General features: G+C 44.6%; 1 protein-coding gene across 11 annotated transcripts in view; it reads left to right on the top strand.

The window, feature by feature from the left end:
- Positions 1-13,481, top strand: part of LOC121453499 (dual specificity protein phosphatase CDC14B-like) — a 75,726-nt gene that overhangs the window by 19,063 nt on the left and 43,182 nt on the right. For 7 of the 11 annotated variants that reach the window (XR_005975018.1, XR_005975019.1, XM_041660323.1 and 4 more), the window contains exons 2-4: positions 8,369-8,459; positions 9,029-9,104; positions 11,834-11,926. Coding sequence is in view for 9 of the 11 variants with exons in the window: in XM_041660323.1 (XP_041516257.1) it covers positions 8,369-8,459; positions 9,029-9,104; positions 11,834-11,926 (260 nt within the window). In the remaining 2 variants the exon portion in view is untranslated. Of the gene's footprint in view, positions 1-6,927; positions 7,159-8,368; positions 8,460-9,028; positions 9,105-11,833; positions 11,927-13,481 lie in introns of those variants that run through there. The other 4 variants (XM_041660328.1, XM_041660325.1, XM_041660326.1 and 1 more) reach the window with 2 other exon arrangements.

Here is a 13,481-nt window from a genome sequence, read left to right on the forward strand (position 1 = left end):
CGTGTGCAGCACAGCTACTGTGGCTGGAGCTAAACGACACCACAGGGAAATCAGCTGTAATTAAGTTGACCTGTAAGTAAAGGTGGGGATGCCTGACGGAACAGCATTGCTTCGCTGTCTGGGTCCTTGCTGGGCACCCCATCTAGTCCCTTCTGCTCTACTTGGCATTGTGTCCTCTGGAAGGTGCAGAGCTGAGGGGAAGCTCACATGCATGGGCTTCATTGCTCCCACTGCACCTTGTTTTTTCTTTCCTTTTTCCTTTTTTTTTTTTTTCCAAATTGTTCATGCCATCTGATCCAGAATCGGTAGTTGGATGTGGAACTTAATTACTGCCACCAGGCGCTCACAGGAGTCACGCTGTGATGCAGTAATCAGGACCGAGCGAGGAGAGGGCATCAGTCACGCTTGCCTAGTGTGCACAAAGCCTGGAATTCTGTCCTTAGCACCACATCAGCCTGTCAAAGTGGTGCATGCCTGTACACAGCACTGGCAAGGCTGAGACAGGAACATCAGAAATCCAAGATCAGGTTGAGCCAGCCTGTACTACATGAGTCTCTGTGTCAAAAAACAAAAGAAAGTCTTTTTCCTTAGCTCCAGCAGCGTCAGTTCTGACTGCATAAGGTGGTTGGTTCTGTGGGGTCAGAGCTTTGATTTACCCAGATGGCACAAACCAAATGATGTAGCACAGTTGGTTTGTCTCTCTTGATGCTTTCTGCTGTTTCCTTATTTATTAGGTTCAGGGTCTGGGTTCTGGCAGCCCTAAGAAGCCTGCCTTGACCACCTGTTCTCAGTAAGCGAATTAAACAAATGAGGCCTAGTGAAAAATAGAAAAAGAAATTTATTCAGTGGGGCCACATTGAGAAGGGGAATAAACAAAGAGATCCATGTGCCCTGTCCCCCAGTCCATGTTCTAGAGTTTTGATGTAAAATTTAGGTGTAATTGGGGTCCAAGTTTGATACAGAAGCACACATCTTTTATCCCAGCACTCTGAAGGCAGAATCCGGTACTCTGTGAGTTCCAGACCAGCTTGTTCTACTACTTAGCAAGTTCTAGTAGGCCAGCCAGGGCTACATGAGACCAGGCCCAAGGTATGCTTAGCTACGCAAGACTGGTTGAGGTCTGGTCACTAATGCCATCATTCTCTGTGAAGGCACAAGACACCCAAGACCAAATTCTCAGCACAAAGGAGATTTGCCCCAGAGGAGACAGAGTCAGGAGATAGAGGATGAGGGAGAGGGACAAGAGAGACAAGGGTGTTTTTCCTGGGGTGTGTGTGTGTGTGTGTGTGTGTGTGTGTGTGTGTCGGTGGGGGGGGAGGGCGTAGCCCATAGACAGTTGGCAGTTTTATAAAGGTAAATGGGATACTCGGTGTTAGGATGAGGCCTTAAATTTTGATTGGGCATGCTAATTAGGGGAAGCCAAAGAGAGTTTTTGATAGCTGAACTTTAATAGATGGATTTTGGTAGTCAGCCTCTGGCGGAAGAAGAGGCCAAATAAGGAAGCAGACCTTGGTAGCTAGCTTCAGGAATGTAATCTGTTTTTAGCCAGGCAGAGGGAATGGAGGAGAAGGGCCAGGCCTGCCAGAGCCATTTTGCCGTGCCTGAGCTGGCAGAGAGTCCCTTCAGTCTAGGCTCCAGTTTCTCCCAAAAGGCAGTGCAGTTCCCAGAAAGTTCCTCCTCTGGTTGGCCTCAGACTTCAGTCTCTCCCTTTTCTCAACATGGAATTTCTGGGGAAATCCCAGTTTCTTGGAGTGTATAGTCTGATAGCCAAAAGGAGGGGCTCAGTGTCTCTTTAGAATACTTTTTAGTTTCTACCAAAATGGTAACACTCCCCGTGGTGAAGTTGGGGTGCCCGGGCATCATTAGATGCTGGATGCCAAGATTCCCTAGTCGGGTGCTTAGACCAGGATGGACTCCTAGGGTCCCTTTTGTTCAGCTTCACTTGTATTTCCTTCGGGTCGTTAAACAGGTGTTGGTTAAGTGCCTGTTGTGTTTCCCTGGGGCTGAGAAGCTTGGTGCTGGGGAGTTCTCCAAAGGGCCTCCAGAGTGGCAGGAAAGCCCAGCTCCAGTTAGAAACTAGAACTGAGAGACCTGTAAGCTCGCTGGGCACCAGAGCAGCGGACAGGCGGATAGGCACAGGCACCATCTCTGCAGAGGGCTGTGCCGACAGCTGCAGGAACTGCTCTTTCTCCTTATTCTTAATCCAGTTCACATTTTATTTTTAAAAAATTTTTAAAGACTTTTTTTTATGATTTATGTAACTTTATTTTATGTGCATTGGTGTGAAGGTGTCAGATCCCCTGGAACTGGATTTAGAGACAGTTGTGAGCTGCCATGTGGGTGCTGGGAATCGAACCCAGCCTCTCTGGAAGAGCAGTCAGTCTCTCAACCACTGCGCCATCTCCCCAGCCCCTAGTTCACCTTTTAAATAATAAATAAAATGTGGTTTACTTGTCAGGAAGGGCAGATGATCCTAAGGAAAGTAGAAGTCCCCAGGGGTGTAGTTCAGCGGTGGTTCACCTGCCTAATCCCTTCCACTCACTGCCCCTCCCCACAGAGAGCACCTGGTTTCTGTGACCTTTCCTTTGTGAAGACCTCAGCACCCCAGTCCCTATTTTGTTTAGAATTTTCTATTCCTCTTATTATTATTCTGAGCAAACAGTTTGACTGAAAATAAGTAAAAATCATATTTTTATTATCTTAGTTTGGGACAGTTCTTTCTGTTATGTAGTTCTGGCTGTCCTGGAACTAGGCTGGCCTCAGACTCAGAGCGATCCACTTGCCTCTGCTTCCCAGATGCTGAGATTAAAGACGTGTCACCATGCCCAGCATAATAATACTATTTAAAGAATCTTAAATTTTTTTTTTTACTATCCTTAATGTGTTATCTGGCAAATCTTTAGGGGTCAGGGTCTCTGTAACCTAGACTTTGACTGCAGCTGAGGATAACCCTGCCATCGCTGCCCACATCAGTTTTAGGCAGTGCCAGGGAGCTAACCCCAGGCTTCCTGCGCACTCGACAAGTGCTCTCTCCATTGAACCTCGTTCTCACCTCATTGCTTCCCTAGTTTTAGGTGCAGTATACTTTATTATTTATGATCTTGAGATAATTAGGTTAACATTATCCTTCATTGTGTTCAACATAGAACATTTTGTTTCACAAGTCTAAGGTAGTCAGAATTCTTTAATTTTTATTTATTTAAGATTTGTTTATTATATATACAATGTTCTGCCTGAATGTATGCTTACGAGCCAGAAGAGGGCACCAAATCTCATTACATAGGGTTGTGAGCCTCCTTGTGGTTCCTGAGAATTGAACTCAGGACCTCTGGAAGAATAGCCAGTGGTTTTCTTGTTTGTTTGTTTGTTTGTTTGTTTGTTTTTGGTTTTTAGAGACAGAGTTTCTCTGTGTAAGACAACCCTGGCTGTCCTGGAAATCACTTTGTAGACCAGGCTGTCCTCGAACTCACTATCCACCTGCCTCTGCCTCCCTGCTTCTTATAAAGAGGTTCAGTTTCCCAATCTGTGAGGTGCAGCCCCGTGTAGAGCTGGGTAGCTGAATGTTCAGGTAGCTAAAAAATGGTAATAGTAAAAAACTTCTAAAGTGTACAGTGAGCAAATACTCATTCAGAATCAAACCAGAGTGGCCATGAGGTGTCCCTGGCAGCCCTTGCTGGTGGTGTTGCCTGGGCAGCCTCACTGCATCCTTGGTTTTTTTTTTTTTAAATATTTATTTATTTATTATGTATACAATATTCTTTCTGCTTGTATGTCTGCAGGCCAGAAGAGGGCACCAGACCTCATTACAGATGGTTGTGAGCCACCATGTGGTTGCTGGGAATTGAACTCAGGACCTTTGGAAGAGCAGGCAATGCTCTTAACCACTGAGCCATCTCTCCAGCCCTGCATCCTTGGTTTTGAAACACAACATAGCGGTTTCTACTGTGCATGTCTCTGTGCAGCTTTAACCAGCGCTCCCTGGGACACCTCTTAGATTGCATGGTTTGCTGCACATAAGTTCTCTTCTCTCACAGACATTCAGTTTAATTATCGAAGGCAGAGACTTTGGTCATCCTTCCCGCTGCCACCTCAGCATGTATGTGTCAGATAATCTATCTTTGGGTTGTGTTATAGTAAAATATTTGATTTTAAAAATTGCTGACTTGAGTTTGTTAGACAAACTAAAATGTTTGAATGAGTTTTGCATTGAGATTGGGACAGAATTGAGACAGTTTCTGAAATGACTTTATAAACGTATCTATGACATTTTGTACTATATGTTTATGTAAAAGTTGCATGTGTTCTCAAGCACTGATGATTGTAAAGTCAAAATGTTGAATTCTGAAAAAATCTTGAAGATGCTTTGTGTCCTGCATTATCAGATATTCGCCCCGAAATTCATTGTTTGTGTGAAAACAAGCAGCACGTCCGTCCAGCTGGCCACTTCGGTTTAGCCTTAGTGGTAAAGTCCACATGTGTGCCAAAGAAGTGCGTGAAAATAAGTTTCCTCGTGATTTGCATGCCTATTTCATACACCCGTGTTTTACCTAGGTTAATATAAAAAATTCCATGGGCAAAGTGGTCTTCGGCAAAGAACAAAACAAACAAAAAAAAAACAAACACACAAAAAAACAACTTTAAGAAGGCCTTCAGTGAAGTATATTGAAAATATTCCTTAGGGCAAATTTTCCCTTTGAAATCAGGTAAATATAGAGGTAAATCCCCTCTGATGAAATTACTTAAATAGAAAGATAAGAATGTTAAGTTCCTGGCTCATAACCATAGATGAGCATCCATCTGGCTAACGTGCCTGTGTGTGACTTCTCTCTGGGTCAGCTCTGCCCACTGTGCCTCCTGGGTATGCATGGGACCTGCTCTCTGACCACACTGAGTCAGTTGTAGTCAGACTTTTATTGCTGTGATTAATACCATGGCCAGAAGCAACTTGGGAAGGAAAGGGTTAATTTTAGCTGAAAACTCTCAGTTCAAATTTTATCACTAAGAGAAGTCAGGGGAGGAACCTGAAGCCAGAGACCATGGAGGAGCTCTGCTTATTGGCTTGTTGTTAGGACTTACGCAGCCTGCTTTCTTATACAACTGAGGACCATCTGCCTAGGGATGGCATCACCCACACCGAGGTGGGCCTTCTGCATCAGTCTACCACAGGCCAGTATGATGAAGGCAACTCCTCGGTGGAGATTCTCTTTTTTAACATCCATTTCTGAAAAATCTTGAGTAGAGGGAGTTTGATAACACCCTCACCCTTGGCTGTGGTCATACTCAGAGATCAGGTTCTCTTTGGGCAGACTCCGATATCTCTTGTATAAGATTGTTATTCTTGGTATTAGTACCACTCAACTGGTACTTCATAGCCAGGAACTTGATGGGAGGGGACTGCGTGGTAACCAGCTCCCTAAAATAATAGTCTTCCTAGGCGCGCGCTCTCTCTCTCTCTCTCTGTGTGTGTGTGTGTGTACGCACGCGTGTGTGTTGGTAATGAAGCCATGGGCCTTTTGCTGCTAAGCAGCACAGCACTGGAGCACTGGGCTACACCTTTACCTGAAACGAAGGTCTTGTTTGTTTTTGAGATGGGTTTTCTGTCTCCCAGGCTGGCCTCGAACTTCTGTAGCTAAAGATGACCTTGAACTCCACCTTCCCCTGATTCCACTTTTCTGGTTTTTCTTTTCTTTCGGTTTTTCGAGACAGGGTTTCTCAGTAGCTTTCGAGACTGCCCTGGAACTCAGTTTGTAGACCAGGCTGGCCTCGAACTCACAGAGATCCGCCTGCCGCTGCTTCCCAAGTGCTTTAGGCGGGCGCCATCACCGCCCAGCCAATTCTACTTTTCAAGAGCTGAGATTACAGCTGTGGGGTACCATGCGGTTTTATGTGGTGCTAGGGATCAAATTCGGGCTTTGTGCCTAGACAGTGTATCATTGAACCGCATCTCCAGCTGAAACTAGAATATGAACTGGAGTTTTTCACATAATCAGAGAGCGTGTGAGACATGCCGGGCTGACCCGGCCCCCCCACCCCACCCCCGTGAAGTTTCAGGGCCCCTCGCTTTAAAGGATAGTCATCATTTTCTCGTCTCTGGGTCAGTCAGTGGGCATATACAGGAGTCACACAAGGCTGAAAGGATTTTATCTTTAATTTAAAAAATAGTGTGTGCACATGACCTGTGGGAGGTCAGAGGATAACTTTGTAGGCCTTTCCACCATTATGGGGGGTTTGGGCATTAAACTCGGGTCATTGGGCTTGAATCTTTGAGGAGTAAGCACCTTTACCTGCTAAGCTTCTTAACACCTATTCATTGAGAGAGACTCTCAACTTAGGTTGGCCTTGAGTTTTCTTTAGGTGAGACTAACCTTGAACTCTTGATTTTTCCTTCTACCTCCGTCTTCCAAATGAGAGGAGCCCAACTCCAGCAGGCTAAACTCACCGTGCTTTATTTACAGTTTATTGCGGAGCCTTTCTGCAGGCCTGTCTGGTCCAAGCGGTGGCGCTCAGCTTTGTGGGTCGCACAGCGCCCCCTCGTGGTAGTGGGGGTGGCGGGCGACGGGTGGGAGGCGGGGGAGGCGGTGGTGGGCGGGAATCCCGAGCCTGTGGCGGAGGCTGTAGGCCTGGCTCCAAATCCTTCTTCACGCGTGCCTGGATTGTGCGAGATGGCGGGTTTTGAATTGTTCCTGTGTACCTTGAGCTAACTGAGTCGCGCATTTTGCAAGACAACTGGGCACACGCTCCTGTTTGTCTGGTCGCCTCCTTTACTGGACAGCTGGCCCTAATTGCGTATGCCTGTGGGCCAGGTCTCTCTTTTTGCAGGGCATTTGACCCTTAGTCGCGCGTACCCGTGGGCTGGGCCCTTTTGCAGGACACTGGCCCCTGGCCACCCCGGGGACGTCCCAGAGTTTGGACTTCCGGGGTTGGCTCCCAGTCTGCTGCTTGTCACCCGCCAGGGCGTCGCCGTGCCAGTGCATGGGCGAGGCCCTTTAAACTTCACTGTTTTTTAAACTTCGGGGGTGTGGTCGCCCTTGCATTCTTTTTCCCGTGGCCGGTCATCCCCGGACCCGCCAGGTCCTTCTCTTGTCCTGCCTTCCAGATGCTTTGGAGTCATGAGCCGGGAGGGCCCAGGGACCCCTTGGGTGGCCGAGGTGATCCGAGGTGAGTGCTCAGGGCAGGGTAGGGTTCGGGCTGGCTAGAGGAGCGATCTGCTGCCCCAGAGTCCCAACTGGCCTCCCCTCTGGGGCTAGTGGCTTTGGGGCTAACCGACACCTTAGTGTGCTTATGACCTCTGTGCCCTACACCCTCTCCACCCACGCTTGGAAGCTACTGAAATCCCAGGCACTGAGCGCCGCGCATCAAAGGTCATTTGTGGTTGGAAAGGACTAAGCCCCGTCACTCGTTTGAATGCAGTTGCTGGGAGTTTGTAGTTGCGTTTACTAGGACGATATGCAGCGGCTCTAAGAGTGGAGGTGCAAATGGAAAAGAAAAGTTTAAATTGCTGTTTGGGGAAAAGCATGTGCCAGCTTGTGTTGTTTCTTACCCCTAATAAGTTGGTTGAAAATAGTATATATATTTCAAAGGCTGTCCTTGATTTTTGCCATGTTTGAGTGTAGGCATCTAATTACTGTGAGATAGTGCCCTTTTCTGGGGGTTGGGGGTAAGGGTGGAGCCTTTGGGTTTTACCGCCCTTCTTGCTGAACTCCATGGCATTCTGCATTCATGCAACAGATGCCATCCCAGTCTGGCCTCCCACTGCTTCGGTTTTAACAGTAACCGTAAGAAACTCAAAGCCACGATTCCAAAATTAAAAAAAAAAATACGCATCTGTGCAAAGAATTGGGTAAACACACCTTGTGTTGTATTGGTATAATCAGCAATATTGAAAAATTATTTGTTTCTACTTTTAAAAGGTTTGTTTCCTGCTGCATGTCTTTTCACGATGTCCTCATAAACCTGATGCTTGGCTGCAGGCTAGCCTTCAAATGCATGTTGTATTTCCCAAGATTCCTTAGTCTAGTTACTTCAGAAGGCAAAACAGTATCCCTGCAACCACTGTAGGAACTGACAGATTAAGGCATTCCTTCTTTAAAAACATTTGCTTATTTATTGTTATTCACCAAAAGAGACTGTTTAGAAATTTTGCATTGTCACCTTTTCCATCACCACGGAGTGGGGGTGGGTTCACGCTAACTAGAAAATTAAACCTTGTTATCTTTCCTATGTGAAATGTGGGGTGGGCATGGACACACAAAATCAATTTAGAAAAAAACCAACTTCCATCTTTTAATTCATCAGAAAAGAATTGGGTCTTGACTTGGGACACTTTTAAGAGCACGAAGGAAGGAACATTGCAATTTTTCCATTTCAGATCGCCTTTGTTTTGCCATTCTCTACAGCAGACCAAAGAGTGCGTCAAACGAGCATTATTTCAGCATAGATAATGAACTTGAGTATGAGAAGTAAGTATTGCCCCTTGAAAGACAGAAACTTTCAAACTGTGTTCTGAGGAATCTCCTGATGTGAGCACAGAGGACAGAGCCTCGGAGACTCCTATATCTGATGCTCACTTACAGCTGGGTGCTGTTTCAAATCTTGGTAATAAAATAGATCTTTGAGAACTTCCATTTATACACTGAGATTTGATACTGCCGTAGTTTGCACCGCAGAGCTATGTGAAATATGAATATGTAAGATACTGGATTTGCTAATGGAAAATGTGTGCAAGAACAGTTTTCATAATTGAGGTTAGAGTTAGTCAGCACCTCTGGGGTGTGTGTTGGGGAGGGGCTGCAAGGCCTGGTGCATGCTAGCTGAGCTTTCTCCACCAATGAGGTGCAACTCTACCCCATGCATTGCCTATTTAAACAGGTGTTGGTTACCAGAATGTTCCTTCTGTTAGCGTTAGTAGGACAGGGCCTTAGAGTTGATTTGGGTTGGTGGAGGCCCTCTTGCCGTAACTTGTTTTTAGCAGCTTGTTTTTACGTTCACAACAGCTAATTCATACTTGTTTCTGTCCATTTTTTTAAAGCTTCTACGCGGATTTTGGACCGCTCAATCTGGCAATGGTTTACAGATATTGTTGCAAGATAAATAAGAAGCTCAAGGTAAATCTTTTAAGTCAAGGTTGACTGAGGTGATCACTCAGCAGCATTTTAGAGTAAAGCAGAGGAGACTCGGCTCCTTTTTAAAAAGTGTTTAAAAAATTCAAAATTTGAAGGAACGCTTCCTCTTACAAAACCAAAACAGTTTCAGACCAGGTGTGCTGGTGCACATGCTGGACATATGAGCATTCAGGTGGTGGGGGGTCCCAAGTTCAAGGCAAGCCTGTGCTAGACAGAAAGATCTTATCTTCACAAAACATAAAGGGCTTACCAAGAAACGAGTTTTCTACTGAAGTGTGTCTTGAGGACATACTAAACGTTTTAGCAGTGTGGTAGAATGCACCTTGTAATCTCATACTCTGGGGGATTGCTGTGAGTTCACTGGTATATAGTCACTGTATGAGATTATTTAGCCTGATCTGCCTTGTGAGAGTCTATCTCATAAAAAGGTCTTGTGTCTCATTGTAGTAGTATTTAGAGTATATACTTTATTTTTATTAAGTAATAATAATAAAATGATTTTTTCTAAACAACTACTGCATGCATTTTTTTTCCTAGAGTTTTTTCTGGGTTTTGAGACATACTTATATGTAACCCAGACTGGTCTAGCAGTGTCTGCATCCCCTCGTGAATGCTAACACACGTAACTCGGTTCCTAGAGTAGGTTATGCTTGGATTATCTTGATTCTGGTTTGGGTTTAGGATCCTCAGTGAAAGGCAGTTAGTTAACTAGGTCCCTTTTTGTCTGACCTAATGGGAGCTGAAGCTGGGACAAGAGAAGAATTTCCCTTGCTTTGGCCATCATTCTTCCCACCTTCCCCTCAAAGTGAAGCTGATGCATGGCCGGGAAAGCAGAGCCTGGTTTCTCTCTCTGAGCTGGAAACTCATGGACTGTGGCATGGGTTGCTCCTCAACTTGGATCCTTTACACATCTAATGGGAAGGGAGAGAAACAAAGGTCATTTACCTGTCCTCAGCTGCCTCCCTGAGAGCACAGTGTGAACACAAACCCCATTCCTTCATTTAAAAACTTTGAATTACTGATCAGATACTTCAGGAGTACCTAGCTGGGCTTGATGGTGCATGCTTTGATCTCAGCACATGGGAGGCAGAGGCAGGTTGATCTCTGTGAGTTTGTGACCAGTATAATTGACATAGAGTGAGTTTCAGGACTACATAGTGAGGCTGTGTCTCAAATTTTAAAAAAGTAACTAGTCATTATAAACTGTCAAGTAGGAAATACTGAATTTGTTATCAGTAATTAAAAACAAAAACTTATCAATGGGTTACCTACCATAGAACAATGCAAAAAAAACATTTATTTTTGCTTAATATTGTTACAAGTTTGAGCAAAGGAGACATTTCTCCTCCTGAGCATCAACTGTATTCACTACACATTCAGACACAAGAGTAGATTTCTTCCTAGGCTCTCTTAAATAGCAAAGTAAACACCTGTGGCCTTCTTTCTTTGGGTCCCTCTCCCCTTTTCCACTTGTCACAGGCAGTCTTTTGTTCCCACAGGACCGAGAGGCTAAATATAATCCCCTCTCCTTCCAACTATTGTCATTGGCTTTAGTTTTGAAAGAGTAAGTCTGCATGTGTGCACCTGTGCACACACCTTCATGCCTAGCCTGTTGGAGACTTATTGTGTCCACCAGAAATGAGTGCATTCCTTTCTAATGACTTGCTAGAAGCCCTGAAAAGTTGAGCACCAGCCTGTCTGAAAACTCACTGGCCGTTTAGCTGGTGTGATTCAGAGAGTCCTAGATGAGTCGGGTGCCTGTGCTGCCAACAACTGACTGGGTTTTGGTTTTGGTTTTAGTAGATTTAGGTTCCTAAGTTTATGTAAATCACTAGGAGAGAAAATAGCACACATGAACGGCAGAGGCACTGGAACAGGCAGACAGGCAGGGCTTTCCAGCTGAGCTAAGCCCCTCTCTGTTCTAGCCTTGGTACATCTCACGTTCGTGAAGTGCCCCTGGGGACTTGCTGGGTGATGATGACTTCCTCTTCTTTTTAACTTTCTGTCGAAGTGTAACATGCATAGAGAAACATACACAGATCCCCAGTGTACACTTAGTTTTCATAAATTAAGAAGAGGCCTTTCAGCTGCTGGCTCATGAATTGTCTTTGTTCTGCATATCCTTTTAATTTACTGGCTTTAAGACTAGAGATTAATTTTTTCAAAAAAATTTTGTTTTTTTTTACTTTATAAGTATTTTTCGTGTGTGTGTATGCAGTGCCCTTGGATTTCAGAGGAGTACATTGGATCTCCTGGGACTGGAATTAACAGACAGACATGAGCTGCCATGTGGGTGCTGGGAATCAAACCCAGGTCTTTTTCAAAAGCAGCAAGATAGGCAGATCTCTGTGAGTTAAGAGGTCAGCCTGGTCTACAGAGCTAGTTCCAGGACAGGCCCCAAAGCTACAGTGAAACCCTGTCTCGAAAAACCAAAAATCAAACCAAAACAAACAACAACAAAAAAGAGTTCTCGGCTTTATTCCCAGCTTTCTGAAATGACCGGGAGGTTGGCCTGTCCTGTAGGCAGTTCCCTTTCTCCCTTAAGTCATTCTAATGTCACCGCAGGTCTCATGGGAAGGCACCTGAGATTTCAGGGCATCGGGGTTCTTCTGGGAAGTTCTGATATCTAGATTACTTCTGCGTGTGAGATGTAGAATTTAGGAAGCTTTAAGTGGTCAAGAGAAGACTAACAGCAGTTTGTTTTGGTGCAGTCCATTACGATGCTGAGGAAGAGAATTATCCACTTCACTGGCACCGATCAGAGAAAACAAGCGAATGCTGCTTTCCTTGTTGGGTGTTATATGGTAAGTGTCAGCGGGCCGAAGGTCGGTCAGTGTGCGCAGCTGGGCTGCGTTACAGTCGGGGTGGGTATTTTGAAACTACTCTTTGCTAAGGTACTGTCTTGGTTTGTTTCCAGAGGGGATGTGTTTTTCTTTTTGAAAACCGCTCACTCAGGGAGACTTTGCTCATGCTGCTGGGGACCACATGAGTCTCTGTCTACCAGTTTTACTGTGAACTTAGAATGTGAAAACAAAATTTTATTAAGGATTTTTTGACTGATTACTATGAAAAAGTTGATATCTTTTAACTTTTAAGGTTAGTGAATAATGTTCCATAGCTGCTTTTATTAATCCATGATCCATTTAGAGATTTGTAAAGTCATTTTATTGGTGTCAATTCCAATGTAGACTGTGTGTGTGTGTGTGTGTGTGTGTGTGTGTGTGTGTGTTAGACGATGGCTTTCAGGATTGTTTCTCTCTTTCTACCTTGTGGGTTTCAGTTTGTCAAGCTTGGTAGCAATCACCCTTACATGCTGAGCCATCTCTCCAGATACCTCTGCCCCCTTTAAAGACTTGTTTATTTGTGTGGATATTTCTCTGTGAATGTATGAGCTTGTGTGTGTAGCTTCGTGTACACTGGACACACGCAGGGGAGGGTGTTAGATCTGGAGTTAGATCAGGCATTTTGCATGCGTACACACACACACACTCATTCTGATTTGAAATGAGGTCATGATTGTGCAGCACGAGCTCTTAACCGCTGAACTATTGCTCCTGCTTTGATAGGTTTATATGCTTTGATAGGTTTATATGCTCTTAACCACTGAACTATTGCTCCTGCTCTGATAGGTTTATATGCTTGCATGTAGAAGGAAACTGCACGTTGGTTTCCCAGCTGCCCAGGCCCAAATAATTGTACAGAAACCATATTAATTACAACACTGTTTGCCAATAGCTTAGGCATATTCCTAGCTAGCTCTTACATCTTAAATTAACCCATTTCTATTAATTTGTGTAGCTCCACAAGGCTGTGGCCTACTGATAAGGTTCGGAGTCTTTCTTCTTTGGCAGCTACATGGTGTCTCTTTGACTGCGCTTAATCTCTCTAAATATCTTTATTCAGATTTCCTGCTTGGCTTTACTCTGCTAAGAGTAACTTTATCAACCAATAAAAGTAACACCTACAAAGAAGGACATCCCACAGCGTTTGCATTTGTGATGTTGACCCCAGGCCCTTTTTTTAGGCTAGGTATCTCTTTCTCACTGGGCTGGATCCCCAACACAAGTCTTATACCACCCCATACTCATTTATAATTTTCTGTCATACAGTTTGGTAATCTGGTTTACAAAGATTGAGTCAAAAAACTTGGTGGAGTTAGTTGAAAGTGCACCTCAAAATTTGATTTTTTGTTTGTTTGTTTTAGAGACTGGATTGCTTTGTAGCTTTAGAGCCTGTCCTGGAACTAGCTCTTGTAGACCAGGCTGGCCTCAAACTCACAAAGCTAGAAATATACTTAAGCTATTGGCCAAACAGTATTGCAAATAATATAGTTTCTGAGTAATTATTTCGGCTCTGGGC

Source organism: Microtus oregoni, unplaced genomic scaffold (genome assembly GCF_018167655.1).
Source record: "Microtus oregoni isolate MIOR12 unplaced genomic scaffold, Mior012 000011F_ref0000422, whole genome shotgun sequence".
Classification (NCBI taxonomy): domain Eukaryota; kingdom Metazoa; phylum Chordata; class Mammalia; order Rodentia; family Cricetidae; genus Microtus; species Microtus oregoni.